Source organism: Arvicola amphibius, chromosome 1 (assembly GCF_903992535.2).
Source record: "Arvicola amphibius chromosome 1, mArvAmp1.2, whole genome shotgun sequence".
NCBI lineage: Eukaryota > Metazoa > Chordata > Mammalia > Rodentia > Cricetidae > Arvicola > Arvicola amphibius.
The window spans coordinates 151,466,671-151,491,636 of NC_052047.1; the positions used below are offsets into that span (position 1 = coordinate 151,466,671).

Here is a 24,966-nt window from a genome sequence, read left to right on the forward strand (position 1 = left end):
ATGGGGACCATGGGAAAGGACTGAAGGGGAGGGGAGAGGAAGGGAGGGAACAGAGAAAAATGTATAGCTCAATAAAATCAATAAAAATATGCCTGTTTTTTTCTCTCAGCAAAAGTTTTTTGAGACCCTCTTCTTTTCTCTCCCTCCACCCCCTCCATGAAACACCATCTCTTTCATTTTTGCATTTTCAGTCACTAAAAAATTATGTTTGTGGCCAGACATGATGGCTCATACCTTTAATTCTGCCACTCAGGAAGGAGAGGCAGGTAGATTGGTCTACATAATGAGTTCCAAGCCAGTCAGAGCTGCCTAGTGAGTCCCCGTCTCAAAAATTTTATCTGCTTGCTTTTCTGGCATCTTCCCCGTCTCAAAAATTTTATCTGCTTGCTTTTCTGGCATCTCTCACAAATCTCATTAGCTATCCTTTAATAAATTAGTCCTTCATGTTCTTCAACTTGAGGCTCACTGAGGAGCTGACCTCACAGACATAAGCTGGATTTAAAGTTTTAAAAAAATATTTCTATTTATTTTTAGAAATTAAAATGTATTTACATCATTTACCCCTTTTTGTTGTCCCCTCCTACCATTCCCATGAACCCTTCCTTGATCTCTCCATTTCTTTCATCGTTGCTACACACACCACAAACACAACCTGCTCAGTCTGTATAATGTTACTTGTATGTATGTTGTATGTATGACCTCCTGGTAGTGAATAATATCTCCTTTGAAGCTTGGCTCCTCACTCTCCTCCCATAATAATGTTTACTACTTATATAAAGCTAGATAAGGGCTTTCCAGAATCCTCAAATTTCCAGACATGTGAACTTTTGTTTAACTAGTGAATCTCATGAGGTATCCCCTCCCCCACCTCTTAGACTCTAAGACCTAGAGGGAAGGTTTCAGTTCCATCAAACTGCCACACATCACCGATCCACATTCTATCCAGAAACTTGATTGGTCTCACTGACTATAAAAAATTTGGGTCAGAGTTTCTTCAATATAGTATGACTTTCTTCAAATTTCTTGCTGTGATTTATTTTAGTTACTTTATATATGGTAAACTGGTATAATTTTAATTTAGTTCACTATTTATACATATGGTTTATAGGGAAAAATTTTGCTAACATTTAAGAACAATCCTGGGGCACCATATCCTGAATGACATTTTTCTTTGTTTTTCTTCTTGATCAGAGGTCAGTTGTTGAAATTCTTTAAAATGGTGTCACCTTGGTGACAGTGTCCTTCTTTGCCTCTCTTGAGCTTTTCCTCCTGGAACAAATACAGCAAACACCATAAACTAAAACAGTGGAAAAGGACACAGAGAAAAGGGATATTCCTGTGTTCTTTAGAGCAACTTCATCCTTTGCCCATCAGTGTTGGGAAAAGCTATGGTTCTTCACAAAATATTGGAATAAATCTTGAGAATAGAAGACTGAACTCCCTGGGAACCTCTGTGAGGCAGCTCTGACTCCTCCTACTTTGCTTAGCATGGTGTTCTCAGATGAGTTTTAGGAGAACACATGGGAATCACACCAAAGTTTTAAAATCCTTCCCTCTTCTTTTTGTAATCATTTTTATCGACTATTTCATTTTTCTCTGACATGAACATTTTATTCCCAGTGGAACAAATATTTTCTGAATCTCACAGCAAACATAAGTGTCCTTCCCTCAGATACATTGACATGGTTGGCGGATTCTTCAGCTTGTATATAATCTGTAAGTTAAGTGGTGACTGTCATATCCTAAGTCTATAGAGACTTAATTTTAGAAAGCTTACCAGCACTCACTGGTCTGAGGGATGAAATGCCCTTTATATTTGTGTGTGAATGTGAAATATCTTTAGGGATATGTGCTTTATAATGGGGCAAAGTAGACAGAAGGTACATGAACCTGTCAAGATACGTGTTTCATAATGGGTCCGAGTAAAACGGAGGACACATGAACTTGTCCTATTAAATCTTCTAGCACCACCTGGTCAGAGTTGGTTCTTGTGATGTAGAGTTTCCAGGCGCATATGAAATCCCTATATAAAGGGATGTACAAAGGGTCCCTATGCCAATGCCAATGACCATATGTGAAAAAGCCTAGTTGTCAGCTTGCCAAGGAGAGACTGACCCTGAATTCCCGTTCACCTTCCTCATCACGAACCAATGACACACAAATCCCCTAAGGGGAGGGTAGAGGTGTGACTCACTCATTTTCCACATCTTGGATGGAGTCAGGCAGAGGCTGATTCTTGGTCTCAGGAAGGAGAAGGGCAACAAGGCCACCAAAGATGGAGAGGACTCCATAGATGATCCAGGGCAAGTTGGCAGAGTACATCGTGAGGATCATAAACAGGGGAGACAGGGCTGCCCCAGCACTACCAGCAATTCCAACGACTCCCAGAGCAGTTGCCCTTGGGGCATAAAGCATAAATCAGAAATAATCTAGACAATTTACACACAGAATTTGTGAGTTTACATCTCACATTAATTACAAGTCAATATACAGTGTAATTGATTTAAGGATGCTGGTAACTTACTCTTGACTTTCAAATTTCTGTTTCATTTGGTGTTATCTTTTGGTCAAGGTCAGAGTATTAAGATATTTGTCTACCATTTACAATAAAACATGCTATAGAGGATAAATAGTACATGTTTTCTGTCATAGTTGTATACCATGCTTTTCATGTATGCATACACATGGGTGGGGTCTGGGCATGGACTATGAAACTAGAAAAAGTGATCATAAGAGGGGAGGAGAAGGTCTTAGTGGAGGGAGGGAGTTATAGTAATGTATGTGACATGAAAGGAAAAGGGGCTCTGAGGCATGGGCTGGGAATGTAAGTGGGCATGGAGGGACAGAGGAGTTAGATGGATAAAAAGATAGATCTGAAAATTTTATATTGAAACACAATTTTTTTATGCTAGTTAAAAGACATGCAACTTAATAAAACAGACATGAGTATAGGAGGTAGATCAGTGTGGTAGGAGTTAGCAAGAATGGGCAGAGATAAGAGAAGGAAGATAATAGGGAGTGAGTGTCATCATACCTGCATGAAATCATAAAAATATAAAATACACGCAATGAAATATTATATTAAAAAGTTGTATTTCTCTTGGTAGCTGCCTTTTTCAATGTGATTCCAAGTTGTACAGGAGATGCTGGTTGGTGGACTTGAATCTATCTGACAAAAAGTAAACTTTGAGGACACTGTGGCCATTCCTGTTGTCATCATAACTGATTGCTTAATTACCCAGCAGTTTTTCTGTTTCTTGTTCTTAGTCAATGAACTGAGAAAAATCTGCTCTGACCTTGCTTGAGTCATACCTGATTACAGTGGGGACAAGCTCATTTGCATGCACTAGAGTACTCGTCAAAGAGGCAGAAGAAATTGCTCCTCCAAATGTTGCCAAAATTGTACGCAGGGTCTGCATTTCTGGGTAGAGGGAGACCAGTGACAGTCAAGTGAGACAGACAGACAAATCGGGGTGCACAAATCTGCAGTCCCCCAACCCTAAATGGAATACAGTTTTGTCGGAAGTTTGTATAGATCTAAAATATAGTTGAGGGAGTCTGCAGAGGGATAAATTGTCAGTAGCTGCAAGCTACAAAGTGATCTATCTGCATATATTGATTTACAATGAAGAAAAGCTTCTGAAAAAATTAGATGTTGTATCTCTGATATTTGGATAAGAAACAGAGAGCAACAGGGCCGTGGTGGCTCATGCTTTTAATCCCAGCCCTCGGGAGGCAGAGGCAGGCAGATCTCTGTGACTTCGAGGCCAGCCTGGTCTACAGAGCAAGTTCCAGGAAAGGCTCCAAAATACAGAGAAACACTGTGTTGAACAACAACAACAACAACAACAACAACAACAACAACAACAACAACAACAGAAGTAGAGAGCATGGCAGATGCAGAAAATCACATCTGCCCTTTCTCGGGTTTCAGCAATCCTTCATGCAGGATGCAGGACTGTCATGGAGAAAATTATGGAGAACTATCAACTCATTCAGAAACACACAGTATGTAAATCTATGACCTGTGTGCAATATTACAGAAGAGTGGAAGGACAGAAAGTCTACAGTGGTGTGCAAGTTGGGGACTGGCTTGAAAATTATAATTCACCAATGACTGATCCATTGTTGACCTAAACACATTTGGGTATAAATGTATCAGATTCTTCTTTCATGCAATAAAGACAAATATCTGAGCCAAATTTTACTGAAATTTTAGCTGTTATCCCAATATCTTAATACAATAATGTGTTCTAAAGGCCTGGACTGCCTACAGCAAATCTATAGAGTGCCTTTCTCCCCAACTTCTTATAGGTAGGATATGGCAAATCCTGAGCAAAGGATGAATGTATTTTCTTTGCTCATCCTGTGTTCTTTTCTCACCTTGAGGCAAAAATATGATGGTCAAAATGGAGATTCCCATCAGAGACATGAAAATCATTTGGGTTATTCTGCGGCCCATGTAATTCATTGAAAATTTTCCAAGAACATTGGCTGGGATGGATACCACACCATAGAGACACTGCAGTAGGAACACATTACTGCTCAGGTACTGGAAGTGGATAAGCAGACCCAAAACAGGGATCAATGACACAAATCTGTAGAGAACAAAGAAGAGAGTCACATCATAAGGTTCGGGGTGGTTGCTCAACACATGATAGCTATCTCAGGCAGCTCATTTTAGTTGTTAAATTATTGAGGCATCTGTTTTCTGGAAAATTTGCATGTGGGAGATATGTTGTAATCACAAAACCATTCTATGATGGAGGAAACGAATCATCAGTTCAATTTTGTAAGATGTTAGGGAATTCTTGGGATACAAGCTGGGTCCATTCAGGGTTTTGGAGTTTTCATCTTGATCTCAATGAAAGTTATAGCTTCATATCTGTAGATACCTATTAATGTGTATACAGTTATGTACTTGAGCTTTGGAGTTTTATCTCCTTTGAAATGGGAACAAACAAATGAGGAAGCTTAGATTCCAAGTTTCTCCGTGACTGGAATTCTAAGCAACGGTTTCTGATAATGAACTTGTGGCAGTGATTGGATAAACACTCCTCACAGCACAGTTGACTCTGTGTTGGTATAGTCCAAACCCTTTGGATTCCCCCAGCTGTAGAAGTTCCTCAGCACTCATCTCCAAGTCTGTTAAGAAGAGTAATGTCTGCACTGTTTTTGAGACAGGGTCTCAATACATAGCCTTGGCTGGCCTTGTACTCTCTATGTAGACCAGGCTGGCTTCAAACTCATAGAGATCCACCTACATCTGCCTCCTGAGTATGGGGTTAAAAGCATGAGCCACCACCACATCATTTTCAGAGTATCTGTGTGACACTTACCTCACAAAGCACAGGAGACAGACCCGCTTACGTAGGTTGGGTGTACGGAACAAGTTCAACAGGGAATGTTTTGTCTGTGCTGCCTCCAGTTCCTCTTTCATAGTGATTCTCACAACCTTCAACAACATCAACAAACTGTTGTCACGAAATGATAAACATTGTGAGGCAAGCTGGTCACCTACAGAAGGTCTGTAATTATCGTTCCTGTCTAGTGAACAATATATGGACATCAAGAAAATAATGGCAGGCATAGACAGAAGTGGTGAGAAGTTGAGTCCAGCGGTGAAAGGAAACTCAGGCATGTCTACAGGGAGCACATGTTCAACCACGAGACTATAGTTAGACGTAGGCAATAGAAAGGGAGTTATAGGTTAGAGATACAGATTAGGGAGGAAAACAAGAGTTATTTAGAATGTGGTCCCACATTCCACCTGGAGAACTGTCATTGTCATTGTGCTCAGCTGTGGATGTTTGTGTGGCATGACTGGCCATTCATTGGCAAGTTGTACTCAGCATATCAGTGATTTTACTGTTGTGTGGGAACCAGTATTTGAAGATTGCTGACAGGAGGGAATATACATGGGCATTTTAACCTCTGTCAAAAGCCCACGACTGTCAATTTCACAGACTTTAGTGGGGAAACTTCTATGGGTATTTTGCCAAATAGAGATGGTATCCCAACTGAACCACCTTCCAGGTGTTTTTTGTTAATTTCTATAGATTAATGGTTTGGTCAGAAAAGCTGCTTTTCCTGCAGTTTGTAGCAGTTACTGCAGGGTCGTAACTGGTCAATGTGCTGAGAATATGCTACTATTCATTATTTAGCCATAAATGGGATCTATCTATCATCTATCTATCTACCTATCTATCTACCTACCTACCTATCTATCTATCTATCTATCTATCTATCTATCTATCTATCTATCTATCATCTATCTATTCATGAGTTCCAAATTCTCTTCTTGTCTTGATATGGCCAGTGAGTTTTAACCACAAGGGAGTGGGCTCATCAGATTCCATTATGGAGAGTAGAGGAGTTCATGAAGCCCTGCCTCTCCTTAAGGATTTATAGGAAGTTAGCTAATTAGGAAAGGCTCACAAATCCCTCGTGAGGATGTATAGAGAGCTCATCAGTTAATGGTTGCTGGGAGGAGACACATTTTCTTCAGTGGCATAGCCAGGTGTTAAGGAGCCCAAGCCATTGTAGTTAAATCATATTTACAATGTTTCTGTAAGAAGCTTAAATTAAAATTACTTGTTCAGAGAGAAAGAGAGAGAGAGGGGAGAAAGAGAAAGAGAGAAAGAGAGAGAGAGAGAGAGAGAGAGAGAGAGAGAGAGAGAGAGAGAGAGAGAGAGAGAGAGAAAGTAAAAGCAGGACTTATTGGGAAGAGGAAGGAGTCAGCAGAAGTGTGAGGGTAAGAAAACAGAGCTGGCATGATAAAAATGATAAAAATACACTATGTACATATAGGAAGCTGTCACAATAAAAACCAATACAACATATAACCACGCATTGCAATAAAAAGTGAAAGAAAATGAAATCCCATAGAGAATTTCTAAAAATTGAATTTGCGCTGGTTTGCTTTTTGTTGCTGTGATAAACACCATGACCAAAAGCAGCTTGGGAAGGAAAGGGTTTATTTCATCCTACAGCTTACGGTATACCATGCAGGCAAGCCAGGGTAGGAACTGGAGGCTGCAACTTGAAAAAGAAAAGATGCCAGGTGATGATGTCGCATGCCTTTAATCCCAGTAGTCAGGAGGCAGAGGCAGGTGGATCTCTGTGATTTTGGGGCCAGCCTGGTCTACAAGAACTAGTTCCAGGACAGATTCCAAAACTACAGAGAAATCCTGTCCAAAAAAAAACAAAAAAAAAAAAACAAAAACAAAAACAAAAAAAACAAAAAACCAAAAGCCAAACCAAACCAAGCAAACCAAAAAAAAAAAAAAAAAAAAAAAAGACCATGAGGAATGCTACTTACTGGCTCGCTCTCTTTGGTTCTCTCAGCTTGCTTTCTTAATATAACACAGAACTGCCTACTCATGGGTGACACCATGCACAGGGGGATAGGCCCTCCCACATCAATCATTGATCAAGAAAGAGCCCTAAGGACTTGCCTACAGGCCGATCTGACATAAGCATTTTTTCATTTCAGAGTCCCTCTTCCCAGATGACCTTAGGTTGTGATAACAAAAAAGAAACCAGCACCGAACTCAAGAAACAAAAAGAAGAAAAACAGAAGTAATTTTAATTTTTTTGGTTTTTCAGGACAGGGTTTCTCTGTGTAGCTTTGACTGTCCTGGAAGTCACTCTGTAGACCAGCCTGTTGTCAAACTCACTACCTCTGCCTCCCAAGTGCTGGGATTGAAGACATGTACTCCTGCCATTGTGATCTGAATTCCGTTTGAATGACACATCCTTAGGAAGTGTTTTTAGTGCCCACACATTGCATCTCAGGCACTAACTCATGTGAATGTCAAACTTGTGGGGTTGTGTGTGTGTGTGTGTGTGTGTGTGTGTGTGTGTGTTTGTGTGTGATAACAAGCTTCCATTATGCTCACCTCTATGGTTAGGACATCTTCAGAACTCTTCATTCCATTTATGTGTGCAACTTTTCTAAGTTCCTTTAAGCCCTTCTGGGGTTTGTTGGTCACAATCAGCCACCGAGCTGACTCTGATAGCCACCTGCCCAAGATGTTGGATGTGAGATAATTCTCAAGCAGTCATTTTCAACTACATTTTTTCCTTGAGCAGTTATATTTTTTAATTTAATACCTACCACTCACTCATTCAGTTATATTAATAAATACAATCTTACACTGTCTAGCCTTTAGTAGAAAAATGGGAAATGACTCATATATTCCTTGTACATGCACTTCCAGAATGCAGACCTGGAGTTGTATTTTTCTGCCCATTCTTACCCAAATATGTATTTATATGGAACTCACAGAACTGCAACATGAAGGATACTTGTATAGACATTTTCCAAATTCCCTGTTAAGGTAAACATTTATTCCTGCTTTGTTCTTTTCCTAAAAAGAACCACTGGATAAATTTTGTATACTAACTATCATTCAAACCATAGTCATTCCTACTCCTAGCAACTAATGCTTTCTGGTCACAAAAGCAAGTTCACACTGCCTTCATTTCTAATCTATAAAATGGGGACAGCAGCATCATAACTGTCTTCTGTTTTGTTTTTTTTTGGGGGGGGGTAGGGCTTCTCTGTGTAGCGTCGGCTGTCCTGGACCTCATTTTGTAGAACAGGCTGGCCTCGAATGAAGAGTTTTGTCTACCTAGCCTCCTAAGGGCTAGGATTAAATAAATGTGAGCACCACCACTGCCTGTCTACAGCAGCATCACAGTTTTGTTGGCTTTTCTATGAGGATAAAGTGATGTGGAAGAGCCTGAAAGAGGATTCCCCTTCTTTTTTGTACACACACACACACACACACACACACACACACACACACACACTGTTAACGTACTACATCCATTAGTTTGGAAATAATAACACTGAAAGTGTTTATTATTTTTAAGTAATATGAATACCCTTAAATGGCATGTATTTTCTCCAGTTATTAAACAAAGCACAGAACTAATAGGTAAATAGAATTTTCAAATAAAGAATGAGTACATGTCAGAAAATGCAGGTCTTTTACTATATGTATGTGTGATTGTGAGTTTATAAAACAACCTATTGCTTATCTTAGATTTAAGTTAGTTAAACCTCAGTTTTATCTGACAGAGCCGCGTGTCCTCATGCCACAGAAGTACAAAGAGGAGTGCACACTGTCTTGTGTAGACCAAGCACAAATGCATTTCCTATGTCCTGATTCCATGACATTGCCATCCCTGGACTCCATAACAGAAGAGGAAAGAAATCTCATACCTTGTGAGAAGAAGGAAGAAGAACATTGGTACAGACATTGCGAGCTGGAGGTGGTGCCAGTTTCGGATAGCAAAAGCCAGGCCTCCCAATATTAGCTGCCCAATCCCCCCAGCACAAAATGCCAGTGCCATTACCAAAGCTTGGAATTTAGGGCTTGTCCATTCTAAAACTGAAAGAAAAGGAAATGAAGTTTGACTTCTAAGAAAACTGGACAGGACATCCAGGTCAAACCCAGAGCTTGGTCAATGTCGATCAAAAGCTTTGACTTACTGAGCAAAGCACCGTTTGTCCTCATGGACGAGGAGGACACCCCTGCCAGGAAGCGGAGTGAGCAGTAGATGAGGAAGGTGGGAGCCACAGCTGCACAGGTTTCAGTCATGGCCATTAGCAGTAGAGCACCCGTGAAAACCAACTTCCTCCCAAACCTGAGGAAAAGGAAGGACTTGATTAAGGGGACAGTGAGAGTCTGCATAAACAGGGAAGATAGGAAACACTTTGAAATTATAAACAATTAGGAAATTAAAAAGGATAGACATCCTCCAGAGCAAAGCTTCTTTCTGACCTCTTTCTGTTTTAAGTGGGGTCTTACTCTGTAGTGCTTGCTGGCCTGGAATTACTATGATGCCAAGCCTAGCCTCACATTCTCAGAGATCCGCCTGCCTTCCAAGCACTGGGATTTAATGTGTGTACCTCCCCATCTGCTCTTCCCAATTTCATTCTTTTCTTTCTTTTTCTCCTTTGTCTTTTCAAAACAGGGTTTCTCTGTGTTGCCCTGACTGTCCTGGAGCTCTCTCTAAAGACCAGGCTGGCTTTGAGTTCCCAGAGATCCACCTGCCTCTGCCTCCCAAATCCTGTGGTTAAAGGTGTGTACCACCACTGCCTTGCTCTTGATTTCTTATCACTAGCTTTCCATATGAATTAAGCCATATATGACAGACTACAAATCTGGAATTTTAACACAAGTCTGTCTTACTAAATTGTGCACATAACATATCTATTAGCTATTTATTTAATCATGGTGACAAACTATCTAACAGAAACTACTTAGGGGAAAGATTTATATGGGCTCACAACTTCTGAGGGTGCCCTCTGCCTGCCATAATGAGAACCCATGGTTTCAGGATCAGGTGACAGAGTTCCTCCCTTTGAGTCTAAACCAGTTAGAATTCACACAGAAACCAAAGTGAATATCTCCTTCAACATTAACCTCAAGCAACCCATTTCTGCCAATCAAGTCCCACATCCCAAAGTCTTATAACCTTCCAAGCTTGTCCTCCAGTTAGGGAACCAAGTATTCAAATACTTGAACTTAAGATGAACTTTGGTGTCAAAAGATTTAATTTCAAATGAGAAAATCTGAAATGAGAATGAATCACTTTTATACAATTGTGTATATACAATCTTTTGATTCTTGAGTGTTTATAATCTATTGATTATTCCTGTGAAAGAAGGTCTTTGCTTTCACTTTCTTAGATTTTAACTTCTTGGATTTGTATATTGATATATTACATCAAAAATATCATTATATCTTCCAAAAAGTCTGTTCCTTCCCCACTCTATTCTCTTTCTTATACTCCCATAATGCATATTTTTGTTTAGCCTGCTGATGTCCCATAAGTCTACTGAAAAGTAGTTACTTGTAAATCTATCTTTCGGCTTCTTAATTTTTAGAGCTTTCCTGTTCTGTTGCTCTACTCTAATTCATGATTGTGTTAGTGCCATCTTCTACTAAATGTCTCTAGGGAAAACTTTGATTTATTGTAGTTTTAAAATCCAGGTTTCTGTTTTGTCTTTTATGTACTTTCTATTACTGGTTTCCCTATACATTAGTTTCCCAGTTGTCGTTAATACCTTTTCCATGACCTATTTCATTGCTTTGTATATATTTAAGATATGCCTTTTAAAGTATTTTTCTTGTAAATCTCCTGCAGAGACCATTCCTAGTATGCTTCATTTTGAGTGGTCATACTTTCTTTTTCCTTGTCATATTTATTGCTTTATTATTCTTGTAAAAATTTATATTTGATTGTTACAATGTAGATATTTGGAATTCAGACTCTCACTTTTGCAAAGAATGCTCTTTATTTATTTTATTTTTGAAGTATAGTGGCCTGAAACATTTACCAAACTGTTGCAAAGTCAGTCCTTTTTTCTGTGTTGTCACTGAAGTCTTAAATATCCTTATAACAGGTGTGAGTCCGGGACCTTTGAGGGAGTAGGCCTGAGACAGGTCCTCTGTGGGCCTGGGTGCACTGGAGTCTGGGACATCAAAGGGAGTAGGGAAGAACCAGAACCCTCTGTGGGCCTGGGTGTGAGTCTGGGACCTCTGAGGGAGTAGATCAGAGCCAGTGACATTTGAAGGACCAACCCCAAGCCAGGGACCTCTGCAGGAGTAGATTCAGACCAGGGTTTACAGAAACAGGTATGAGCCAGTAACCTAGGCCAGAGCAAGCCTGAGGTAACAAACTCCACAGGAGCAAGTCTGAGCTAGTGACCCTGGGCCAGAAAGGACCTGAGGCAATAAATTCCACAGAAGTAGGAATGAGCCAGCGACCTAGGATAGAGCAGGTCTGAGACAATGAACTCCACAGGAGTAGGACTGAGCTAGTGACTTGGGCCAGAGCAGGCCTGAGGCAGTGAACTCCGTAGGAGTAAGACTGAGCCAGCAACCTAGGCCAGAGCATATCTGAGGCAGCAAACTCCACAGGAGCAGGTACAGGGGAGCAAACGTTAAAGGAGTGGGCCAGAGTCAGAGACTATTGTGGGTCCAGGTGTGAAAGTAGGACCTTTGATGGAGTAGATCTGAGCCATGACCCCCTGTGAATCATGGCATGAATCTGGGACCTCTGAAGGAGTAGGCAGGAACCAGAGATCTCTGCAGGTCCAGGCATGAGTCTGGGACATCTGAGGGAGTAGGCCTGAGCCAGGTTCTCTGCAGGTCTGAGTGTACCTGAGTCTGAGACTGCCAAGGGAGTAGATAAGAGCCAGAGACCTTTACAGGACTAACCCCAAGCCAGGGACCTTTGCAGGAGTGGATCTAGACTGGAGACATTTACAGAAAGAGATCTGAGCCAACAACCTAGGCTAGAGCAGGCTTGAGACAGCAAACTCCATGGGAGTGCAGCAAAACCACTTTCTCTTCTATAAGGTTCAGGTTGACTGGCTTTATTTTGAGGTCTTTGATCCATTTGGACATGAGTTTTGTGCATGGTGATAGATATGGGTCTATTTTCATTCTTTTACATGTTGATACCCAGTTATGCCAAAACCATTTGCTAAATATACTTTCTATTTTTCATTTGATAATTTTTGCTTCTTTGTCAAAATCAGGTGTTCGAAGGTATGTGGATTAATATCCAGGTCTTCTATTTGGTTCCATTGGTCCTCTTGTCTGTTCTTATGCCAGTACCAGGCTGTTTCCAGTACTGTAGCTCTGTAGTAGAATTTGAAGTCAGGGATTGTGATGCCTCCAGATGTTCTTTTGTTGTACAGGATTGTTTTGGCTATTCTGGGTTTTCTGCTCTTCCATATGAAGTTGAATACCATTCTTTCGAGGTCTGTGAAGAATTTTGCTTGAATTTTGATGGGTATTGCATTGACTCTGTAGATTGCTTTTGGTAAGATTGCCATTTTTTACTGTGTTAATTCTGCCGACCCAAGGGCATGGGAGATCTTTCCACTTTTCACTTTCTTCCTCAATTTCTTTCTTCAAATATTTAAAGTTCTTGTCATACAAGTCTTCCACTTGTTTGGTTAGAGCTACTCTGAGGTATTTCATGCTATTTGTGGCTATTGTGAATTGTGTTGTTTCTCTGATTTTTTTTTCCCATCCATTTTATCATCTGTGTACAGGAGGGCTACTGACGTTTTTGAGTTAATCTTGTATCCCGCTACATTACTGAAAATGTTTATGAGTTGTAGAAGTTCCTTGGTAGAATTTTAGGGATTGCTTATGTAAACAGTTATATCATCAGCAAACAGTGAGAGTTCAACTTCTTCTTTTCCAATTTGTATCCCCTTGATCTCCTCTTGGTGTCTAATTACTCTAGCTAGGACCCCAAGAACTATATTGAGTTGATATGGAGAGAGTGGACAACCTTGTCTAGATCCTTATTTCAGTGGAATCGCTGGGAATTTCTCTTCATTTAGTTTGATGTTGGCTGTTAGCTTCCTGTATATTGCCTTTATTATGTTTAGGTATGTTCCTCTCCAAGCCTTTATCATGAAGGGATGTTGTATTTTGTCAAAAGCTTTTTCAGCATCTAATGAGATGATCATGTGGTTTTTATTTTTCAGTTTGCTTATATGGTGTATTATGTTGACAGATTTTTCATATGTTGAACTATCCCTGCATCTTTGGGATGAAGCTGACTTGATCATGGTGGATGATGGTTCTGATGTCTTTTTGGATTTGATTTGCCAGAGTTTTATATAGTATTTTTGCATCAATGTTCATGAGTGAGATTGGTCTGTAATTCTCTTTCTTTAATGTCTTTCTGTGGTTTGGGTAATTGTAGTCTCATAAAAAGAGTTTGGCAATGTTCCTTCTGTTTCTATTGTGTGGAATAATTTGAGGAGTATATAGTTCTTCGAAAGTTTTGTAGAATTCTGAGCTGAAACCATCTGGTCCTGGGCTTTTTTTGGTTGGGAGGCTTTTGGTGACTATTTCTATTTCTTCAGCAGTTATATGTCTGTTTAATTTGCTTATCTGGTCTTGATTTAATTTTGGTAAGCGATATTTATCCAAGAAAGTTCTCCATTTCCTTAAGTTTTCCAATTTTGTGAAGAACAGGTTTTTGAAATATGACCTGATGATTCTCTGTATTTCCTCCATGTCTCTTGTTATATCCCTCTTTTCATTTCTGATTTTGTTAATTTGGATATTCTGTCTCTGCCTTTTGATTAGTTTCAGTAAAGGTTCGTCTGTTTTCTCAAAGAACCAACTCTTTGTCTCATTGATTCTTTGTATTGTTTTCTTGTTTCTTTTTTGTTGATTTCAGCTCTCAATTTGATTATTTCCAGTCTTGTAGTTTTCTTAGATGAGTTTGCTTCTTTTGTTGTAAAGTTCTCAAATTTTCTGTTAATTCACTAGTGTGGGATTTTTCCAGCTTCCTTATGTAGGCATTTAGTACTATGAACTTTCCTATTAATACTGCTTTCATTGTGTCCCATAAACTTGGGTATGTTGTGTGGTCATTTTCATTGAATTTTAGGAAGTGGAATTATTAGAAAGTGTGGCTATGGTCTTATTGGGGTAAGTGTGTCACTGTGGAGGCAGGCTTTAAGAGTTCATATATGCTCAAGATATGCCTAGTATTCAGAACACTTCCTGTTTACAAATCAATTTGTAAAACTCTCAGCTCCTTCTTCTGCACAATTTCTGTCTGCATGCTGCCATGTCCCACCATGTTTATAATGGACTGAACCCTTGACCTGTAAGTCACCCCATTAAATATTTTCTTTATATGAAAGAAAAGATACAATAGCTCCTATTTTTGGTGATAGATTGCCATTTGGAAGGACACTCTTTGAAGATGAAACCAATCTTGCTCTATTATTAGAGCTAGTTTGACACATAAACTTAAAATCTCCATGTTCTTTGAGGATGTGTGCTATCTATAGTTATAGGATAATGTCTATATTCACACACATTTCTGTTGTTTAACTAAAAATGAAAAGATAGAGTAAATGCAACTATCTTTGAAAAATACCCAATGTGAAAAGTGTAAAAACTTCAATGAAATATAGAAATAATGAGAATGAATTAAAGATAAAGACCTAAAGATAAAGACCTAGATGTGAACTAGTTCTTTGTATAGGTGAAATAATGTTGTCAATTAACATATTCTATCAAAAAAGAGATGGTTGAAGAGGCTATATTCATATTGAACAGAAATATATTTTAGAAGAACTGTTTATCCAAGTGCAGTAATATCCACCTATAATTCCATAACTTGGTAAATTGAGGCACCAGGATCATGATTTGGATGCTACTCTAGCACACAAAGAATTTGAGGCCAGTGTGAATTATACAGTAAGACATTAGTAGGAGTTTTGTTTGAAGAAGTCTTGTTTCTTACGCTACCAAGGCATAGGCATTCATACCAGTCCAGGCCACCAGTTCATATTTTGTTTTCAATCAGTCATAGTTTCTTTTTTTAAATCAGAAGAGTGAGCAAGAGCACAAAGTTTACTCCTTAGTGGACAGCTAAATATGCCAAGAGACAACAATAAAGCTTTCCTCTAATATCTGAGTTTTTAAGTCTGAGTCTACTAGATATCTTCCCCTTGCTACTTTCTAGAATGGTCTGGGGTGTTCTCCTCCTTGGAAGAGGACAAGATGACTTAGAAGCTGTTTTTAACCCTCAATTCAGACTGATATATTAGATACAATAATCACCTGAATATTTATGAAGGTAGAAGTACCCATGGACTTGAAAAGTTTATTAGGGTAAAGTTGATCTGGGCATGCTCCTCAGAGACGGTCTCTGTGGGTGCCAGCCAGAGCCTATTGGGACCAGCTTTATTTTTCACAGAGTGCTGTCCTTCTTTTTGTTTATGTAGTATTCTCTCTTATACCCAGCTGCTTGCCTTTTGATTTATTTTGCCATATGTTCCTAAACTTTCTGTTTCAACCTTAATTTCTGCTTCAACCCTTGTGGTGGAATATTAATTTAAGATGTGTTGCATCCACTTATACTGTGGAATATTTGTTTAATGATACAAAGATGTGTTGCATTCTTTTATATTTGTATTTATTTAATTATGTGAAGCTGTGTTACTTTGCATGCCAAAAACACTTGATTGATTTAATGAAGAATCAAACAGCCTATAGCTTCCCAGTGAGGAATAGGTGTAGATCCCAGGCAGAGAGAATAAATAGAAGGAATGAACGAGAACAAAGAAGAGCAAGAAAAGGAGGAGAGAAGATGCCAGGATCTAGGCACACAGTCACAAGGCCAGACATGGAATAAGAAGGAAAGAAAAGGTATACAGAAATAGAGAATGGTAAAATACCAGAGTCAAAAGAAGTTGGGATAATTTAAGTTAAGAAAAGCTAGCTAGAAATAACCCAAGCTAAGGCCAGGTATTCATAAGAAAGGATAATTCTCCATGTGATTATTTGGGAGCTGGGTGGCAGGCTTCCCAAGAGCAAAGAGTAAAAAAAAGAAAACCAAGAAAAACGCTAATAATCCTAATGCTTGGCAGAGGCAAGAGGACTGTGATTTCAACACTACCTTGATTTTTTAATATAGAAATAATAGTTTTTATTTTTTTAATATATAATATTCAGCTTTAATAAAGGAAAGAAAAGGGAACTTACAAAAGCCAAGGTTCCAGTGAGGAGCCCAGGAAAACAAAGAGAGCAAACAAAAGTACACGGATGTTTTTAAAGGTATTCGGAGCCCTGGAGGGGTCACGCCCCTCAGACAAAGAGATTGGTCAGCTTCCCCATCATCTCCCCCTTTTGTTTAAATAAGACAGATTCAAAACCAAATACAACTATATACAATGGGAACAGATAATAAATATAAAATTACAAGCAGCAAACATGAGATACATGTAGAACCAACATATGCTATATAGTGCTACATAATGAGACCCTGTCTTTAAAAAGGAAATAATAAATATATAAAGTAATTAATACATTAATGGGTGTTCATTGAGATATGGAAGGGCATATTATGCTAAAATATCAGTTTTAAACTTATATAAATATATTTTCAACACACAGAAAATGAAAACACAAAAAGTAAAGGAAAAGTGGGTCACAGAGTGACAGATTTTACCATCACTACCTCAGTAACCAAAACAATAGGTAGTGAGTAACCACAAGATTCAAGATTTAAGGATGGATCCTTCCTATCAACATTAGCTTATTGGTAAAGACACCATCCTATTCCCATGAAAGGCAGAGGACACATTTGCTGTGATCTGAATGTGTTCTTCCAGGATTTACACTTTGAAACTTATGGGCCAGAATGATAGTACTAAGAAATTGGATCTTTGAGACTCCATTAATTATGAGGGTGGTACCTTCATTTATGGGATTAGTGACCTTATGATAAAGGAACAAAGGAACTGTATGCACTGTGTACTGTGTGAGGGTCCCATGTTGGCTTCTTATGCTGTGCGAGAATGTAGCCACTTGTCTGTCAGAAATGGGTTTCTATTAAAAAGACATGTTTTCAGGTACAGAATCCAAATTCTTATACCACAAATTGTGACGACCATTGTTGTTGGATGGATGACTTTGCATGGCTGGAAGTGTGATTTTTAGAAATCTGTTTTGGGACTACTTAGCTTTTCCACCCACCCTCTCAGCCTTTCCTCTCAGTCTATCTCTGTTCTCTTCTGTCGTCCACCAACCCTCAGAAACACTCTACCAGGGATCCCACAGCTGCCACACTCGCCTCGCTTCCATAGAGGGCTACTGCAACCAAAGAACAAAAACCCACCCAACAAAAACAAGATCAGATGTCTACACTAAGAAACACCTCAAATATCACAGCTCTAGAGGTCTACAACTCAGTGCAAAAGCACAAATACGAACTCCCAAGGCAATATGACTCCTCCCGAAACCTATTAGAGTAGGTTGTGAAGAAAGCAATACAGCTGAAGCAGAAGACAAGTACTTCAAAATAAGAATTTATGAGTATATTCTAGGACCTTAAAGAGGATAATGAATAAATACCTTAATGAAGTACACAAAACACAAATTAACAGTTGAATGAAATAATGAAAATAGTATAATATATAAAAGAAGAATTTAACAAAGAAAATCACTAAAGGAAAATCAAACTGAAAATTAAAACTGCAAATTAAAAATTTAGAATGTCAAACAAAAACTTCAGAGATTAGTCTTATCAACAGATTACAAAACATGGAAAAGAGAATTTTAGGTCGAAGACAAGGTAGAAGAAATGGATAGCTCAGTCAAAGGAAATGTTAAATATAAAAATACTCAGGTAATCTGGGACAAAACTGCTGGGAAATCTGGGACACTGTGAAGAGACCAAATCTATGAATAACAGGGATAGAGGAAAGAGAGGAAACCCAAGTTGAATAAATAAAAAATATTTTTAACAAAATCATAGAAAAAAAGTCCCCTACTTAAAGAAGGAGGTGCCTATTAAGGTGCAAGAAACATACAAAACACTAAACACAGAGGACCAGAAAAGAAATTCCCCATGGCACTCAATTAAAACACTAAATACACGGAATAAAGGAATAATACTATAAGCTGCTAAGATAAAAGACTAAGTAACTAAGTAAGAGGTAGGCCCCTTAGAATAATGTCTAACATGTCAATGGAGACTAAAAGCCAGAAAGACCTGGATGAATTTCTACAGACTCTTAGTGACCTCAGATTACTATACCCACAGCAAACTACTATAACCAGCAAAATTATCAATCACAATTTCCTGAGCAAGAAAAAATTTTCTGTAATAAGATCAAATTCCAGTAATTTCTATTGACCAATCCAGCTCTACAAAAGGGAAACTTCAATTTGAAGAGGCTGACCACACTCAAGAAGTCACAAGGAATGTATAATTCTAGAAGAAAAACTCTACACTGTAACAAAATAATAGGAATCAACAGACATTGATCAATGATAATTATTTTTTAAATTATTTATCTATTATGTATACAATGTTCTGTCTAAATGTATTCCTGTAGGCCAGAACAGGGCACCAGATCTCATTGCAGATGGTTATGAGCCACCGTGTTGTTGGGATTTGAACTCAGGACTTCTGGAAGAGCAGGCAGTACTCTTAGCCACTGAGCCATCTCTCCAGCCCCTTGGTAACTCTTAATATGGGTGGTCTCAATTACCCAAATAAAAAGAAACAGCCCTGGATACTGGGTTAGAAAATAGGATGCATCTTTTTGCTGCCTCCAAGAAACAATCTTATCATCAGGTATAGACATCATCTCAGAGTAAAAGATGGGAAAAGGCATTACAAGCAAATGGACCCAAGAAACAAACAGTTGTAGCAGTTTTAATATCTGACCAAATAGATTTCAAACCAAAAACTAATCAGAAGAAATGTCCACCAAGTGTATATTGCGAGTCTAAACATTTATGCACCAAACAAAAGGATACCAAAGTTCATAAAAGAAACTCAACTGCAGTTCAAACCACATATTGACCCTCACACACTGATAGTGGATGACTCCAATAACCCACTCCCACCAATAAACAGAGAATTCAAGCAGAAACTAAACAGAGAAATGGTATAGTTTAAACCTATAATTAGTCAAGCGAATATCTACAGAACATTTCACTCATTCACACGAACTTTACAAACTTAAGGAAACTGAACAAGTCACTGCTGAATGAACAATGGGTAAAGGCAGAAATCAGTAAAGACACTGATAGGAAAGGCACTAAGAACAGCAATTAATAAATGGGACCTCATGAAACTAAAGAGTTTCTCTACAGCAATGGTTATTGTGATTCAGGCAAAGCATGAACCATACAATGGGAAAAAGTCTCTACCAGTTACACATCTGATAGAGGATTAATATCAAAATATATAAAGAACAAAATACCTGAATACTAGCAAACAGAAACCCCACTAAAATGGGGTACAAAACTAAGCAGACAATTATCAAAAGTCACAGTACATATGGCTGAGAAACAAAGAAATGTTCAATGTCTTTAGCCATCAGGGAAATGCAAATCAAAATTATTTTGAAATTTCATCTTACACCAGTCAGAATGGCCAAGATCAACAACTCATGCCGGAGAAGTTATGGAGTAAAGGGAGAACATCCACCAACTCCTGGTAAGACTGCAAACTTGTATAGTCACAATGGAAGTCAGTGTGGTAGTTCCTCAGGATGTTGGGAGCAGATTTACCTTGAGATACAACTATAGCACTCTGGGGTATATACCCAAATGACTACATCCTACGACAGAGATACTTGCTCATCCATGTTCATTGCTGTTCTATTCACAATAGCTGGAAATTGAAAACAGTCTAGATGCTCATCAACTGAAGAATAGATAAAGAAAATGTGGTACATTTACACAGTGGAATATTATTTCACTGTTAAGAAAAATGAAATTATAAAATTCTAGGTGAATGGATGGAGTTAGAAAAAAAATCACCCTGCGTGAAGCAACTAAGACCCAAAGGGACAAATAGTATATATTTTCTGTATGATAAAATGGCCAACTGGAGCAAGAAACCTACCAATCACTGAGCACCTTGACTCTGAATCCAGAATTAGTGAAAGAAATACACCCTGGATCTGAGACCAGAGTCAGGGAAAGAAGCATCTTTATCCCTGAACTCAGTATCAAATAAACATGCCCTGACTCTCAAACCAGTGCCAAAGAAACACTTTGTCCCTAGAATCAGAGCCAGTGAAAGAAATATTCCCTGCTCCTAAGATTAGAGCCAAAAGGCTAAAAAGGACCAGTGAAAGAAACATGGGTTGGCCCTGAAATCAGAGCCATCTCTGTCCCTGACTAACTAAACTAACTAATCCCTGAGCAGGGAAAACAAACTTAATCCCTCTTCTCCCTGGGAAAACTCCACCTCTGAGAAGCCCTATAAAAGACTCTCTTCCTGTTCATTTAGAGGTTGCCTTTTATCTCCTTGGAAGAGGCAGTCACTCTCCTGGACTCCTCCTTCCCAAACTTTTTTTTTCTCAGAAGATTCTTGGGTGAGAATCTTCATTCGCCTTGTAGACTAGAAGAACCTGGCTTTATATGGAAAAACAAGAAACCCAGGATAGCCAAAAAAAATCTTATACAATAAAGGTACTTCTGGAGGCATTACCATCCCTGACTTCAAACTCTATTACAGAGCTACAGTATTGAAAACAGCTTGGTATTGGCATAAAAACAGAGAAGTTGACCAATGGAATCGTATAGAAGACCCGGATCTTAAACCACAAACCTATGAACACCTGATTTTTGATAAAGGAGCCAAAAGTACACAATGGAAGAAAGAGGGCATCTTCAACAAATGGTGCTGGCATAACTGGATGTCAACCTGTAGAAGAATGAAAGTAGATCCATATCTATCACCATGCACAAATGGGTTAAAACTCAAGTCCAAATGGGTTAAAGACCTCAATATTAATCTGAACACATTGAGCTTGATAGAGGAGAAAGTGGGAAGTACTCTACAACAAATGGGCACAGGGAACCATTTCCTATGCATAACCCCAGCTGCACAGACATTAAGGGCAACATTGAATAAATGGGACCTCCTGAAGCTGAGCAGCTTCTGTAAAGCAAAGGACATTGTCACTAAGACACAAAGGCAGCCTACTGACTGGGAAAAGATCTTCACCAACCCTGCAACTGACAAAGGTCTGATCTCTAAAATATATAAGGAACTCAAGAGACTAGACTGTAAAATGCCAATTAACCCAATTAAAAAATGGGGCGCTGAACTGAACAGAGAATTCTCAACAGAAGAAGTCAAATGGCCAAAAGACACTTAAGGTCATGCTCAACCTCCCTAGCTATCAGGGAAATGCAAATCAAAACAACTTTGAGATATCATCTTACACCTGTCAGATTGGCTAAAATCAAAAACACCAATAATAACCTTTGCTGGAGAGGTTGTGGGGTAAGGGGTACACTCATCCATTGCTGGTGGGAATGCACACTTGTGCAACCACTTTGGAAAGCAGTGTGGTGGTTTCTCAGGAAATTCGGGATCAACCTACCCCAGGACCCAGCAATTCCACTATTGGGAATTTACCCAAGAGATGCCCAATCATACTACAAAAGCATTTGCTCATCTATGTTCATAGCAGCATTATTTGTAATAGCCAGATCCTGGAAACAACCTAGATGTCCTTCAGTGGAAGAATGGATGAAGAAACTGTGGAATATATACATGCTAGAATACTACTCAGCGGTAAAAAACAATGACATCTTGAATTTTGCATGCAAATTGATGGAAATAGAAAACACTATTCTGAGTGAGGTAACCCAGACCCAAAAAGATGAACATGGGATGTACTCACTCATAATCGGTTTCTAGCCATAATTAAAGGACATCGAGCCTATAATTTGGGATCCTTGAGAAGATAGTAAGAAGGTGAACCCCCCAAAAAAGATATAGTAATCCTCCTGGATATTGGAAGTAGACACGATCGCCAGGCAAAAATTGGGAACTTGAGGGTTGGGCAAGACGCGGCCAAGGGAAGATGGGGAGAGAAAAGCGTGAAGGGGAGAATTGGGGGAGCTCGGAAGAATGGGATGCTTGGGATACAGGAAGGGTGGATATGGGAGCAGGGAAGCATATATCTTAATTTAGGGAGCCACCTGAGGGTTGTCAAGAGACTTGACCCTAGAGAGGTTCCCAGGTTTCCAGGGAGACGCCCCCAGTTAGTTCCTTGGGCAGCTGAGGAGAGAGAGCCTGAAAAGGCCAGTTCCTATAGCCATACTGATGAATTTCTTGCATATCACCATAGAACCTCCACCTGGCGATAGATGAAGAAAATGACAGAGCCCCACATTGGAGCACCGGACTGAGCTCCCAAGGTCCTGATGAGGAGCAGAAGGAGAGAGAACATGAGAAAGAAAGTCAGGACCGTGAGGGAACCTCCACCTGGCGATAGATGAAGAAAATGACTGAGCCCCACATTGGAGCACTGGACTGAGCTCCCAAGGTCCTGATGAGGAGCAGAAGGAGAAAGAACATGAGAAAGAAAGTCAGGAACGTGAGGGGTGCGTTCACTCATGGAGACAGTGGGACAGAACTAATGGGAGATCACCAACTCCAGTTGGAATGGGACTGATGGAACATGCGACCAAACCCGTCTCTCTGAATGTGGCCAACAGTGGGGGCTGACTGAGAAGCAAAGGACAGTGGCGCTGGGCTCTGATTCTTCTGCATGGACGGGCACTGCGGGAGCCTTCTCAGCTTGGTCGATCACCTGCCTGGACCTGGCGGGAGTTGGGAGGACCTTGGTCTTAACATAGAGTAGGGAACCCTGATGGCTCCTTGGCCTGGAGAGGGAGGGAGGGGAGGTATGGGTGGAGGGGAGGGGAGGGAAGGGGGAGGAGGAGGGGAGGGAAGGGAGAGGAGGAGGGGAGGAGATGGAAATTTTTAAATATAAAAAAATAAACCATGAAAAAAAAAAAGAACCTGGCTGAGACATCCCTTAGGAGGGCCGAGCAAGGCTCAGCAGAACAGAACCTTGCTGGGATGCTCAGTAAGCGGCTGATCCAGGCTGAGCAGAAAACGGAACAACTTTTCGCGGGAGTTGGAGGAGATTGCTACATATCTTCAGCGGCTTTTAGCAGAGTGTTAGCAAAAGTAGTAACATCTTGGGCTGGAGAATAAGCAGATAGCTCGGCTAGGAGGTTCCCTTAGGGGAGCAGAGCAGAACTCAGCTGTAGCGGCTCTCCAGGAGAGAAGCAGGATTGCTATATCCTGCGGGGAGACCATCCCCCACTGCACCCAAGCTCCAGGTAGCCTGGCTCCCCAATAAGTCATGACACCTTTCCTTCAGGGCTGAGCTGTCCTATTGCTGCTCCAACCTCCAGAGCTGTCCTATTGCTGCTCCAACCTCTAGAGCTGTCCTATTGAAGGTCTACCCCTCCAGAGTTGTGCTATCGGGGCTTGATTCCTCTGGAGCTGTCATATTGCAGCTTTGTCCCTGGAAAACTATTGCAGCTCCATGTATATCCTGGCTTCCCGATAAGTCAGGATATCTTTGTAGCTCCAGAGCTGTAACCCTCATAGTCCCTTGCATTTTCTTTTATATGTGTGCTTTAGTTAATGTTCTATTGCTGTGAAGCGATGCCATGACCACAAAAAATCTTATAAAGGAATACATTTAATTGGGGCTTGCTCACGGGTTCAGAGGTTTAGTCCATTCTCATCATGGTGGGAAGCATGGCAGCATATAGGCAGACATGGTGCTGGGGAGATAGTTGAAAGTTTTACATTGGATTAAAAGGCAACAGGAAGAGTGATAGACACTAGGCCTGGCTTGAGCATTTAAAACTTCAAAACTTGCCTCTAGTGACACATTTCTTCCTTTAAGCCACCACTACTTCAACAAGACAATACCTCCTTACAGTGACACTCCCTAGTGACCAAACATTGAAATCAATGAGCCTATGGAGGCCATTCTTACTTAAACCACCACAATGTGGATGTTAGCTTTCAAGCCTTTTCATATGTATGACAATCTCAATAGCCACAGAGTACACAGTCAGGACTAGGGAGGAAGAGAGGATCTCCTCAGGAAGGGAAAATAGAATATATTGTCATTGAGAGACAAAAGTGATGTGGGATATCTCTTTGTATGTTGTATGTTTTATTACCATTGCTTAAAAAAGAAGATGCTTTGGCCTATGGCAGGGCAGAATATATCTAGGTGGGAAATCCACACAGAGATGTAGGGAGAAAGAAAGCAGAGTCAAGAAAGATGCCAGCAGCTGATGGAGAAGCAAGATTGAGATAACAAGCCACAAGCTCCATGGAAAAATATAGAATAATAGAAATGGGTTAATTTTAATTGTAAGAACTAGCTAATAATAAGCCTGAGCTAATAGGCCAAACAATTTGTAATTAATATTAAGTCTCAAGTGATTATTCAGGAACTGGTATGTGGGAGAGACACCTCCAGTTACACAAAAGGAAAACTATAATGTGAGGATTAAATAAAGAAGGTGATGAGAGAGAAAGGTAAAGGAGGGAATATGGGGAAAGAAAACCAATACTAAAGGGCATTTGAAATATATG

The 24,966-nt window shown here is 39.8% G+C and overlaps 1 protein-coding gene across 9 annotated transcripts in view; it reads right to left on the reverse strand.

The window, feature by feature from the left end:
- Nucleotides 1–998: 998 nt before the first annotated feature.
- LOC119812779 (solute carrier family 22 member 19-like) overlaps nt 999–24,966 on the reverse strand; it is a 43,257-nt gene continuing 19,289 nt past the window's right edge. For 7 of the 9 annotated variants that reach the window (XM_038327753.1, XM_038327737.1, XM_038327728.1 and 4 more), the window contains 8 exons: nt 9,503–9,657; nt 9,233–9,401; nt 7,902–8,025; nt 5,340–5,455; nt 4,384–4,598; nt 3,313–3,421; nt 2,195–2,398; nt 999–1,275 (listed from right to left, as the gene is read on the reverse strand). In XM_038327753.1, the coding sequence (XP_038183681.1) occupies nt 1,212–1,275; nt 2,195–2,398; nt 3,313–3,421; nt 4,384–4,598; nt 5,340–5,455; nt 7,902–8,025; nt 9,233–9,401; nt 9,503–9,657 (1,156 nt within the window). In that variant the 3' untranslated portion in view covers nt 999–1,211. The remainder of the gene's footprint in view (nt 1,276–2,194; nt 2,399–3,312; nt 3,422–4,383; nt 4,599–5,339; nt 5,456–7,901; nt 8,026–9,232; nt 9,402–9,502; nt 9,658–24,966) is intronic. The other 2 variants (XM_038327708.1, XM_038327768.1) reach the window with 2 other exon arrangements.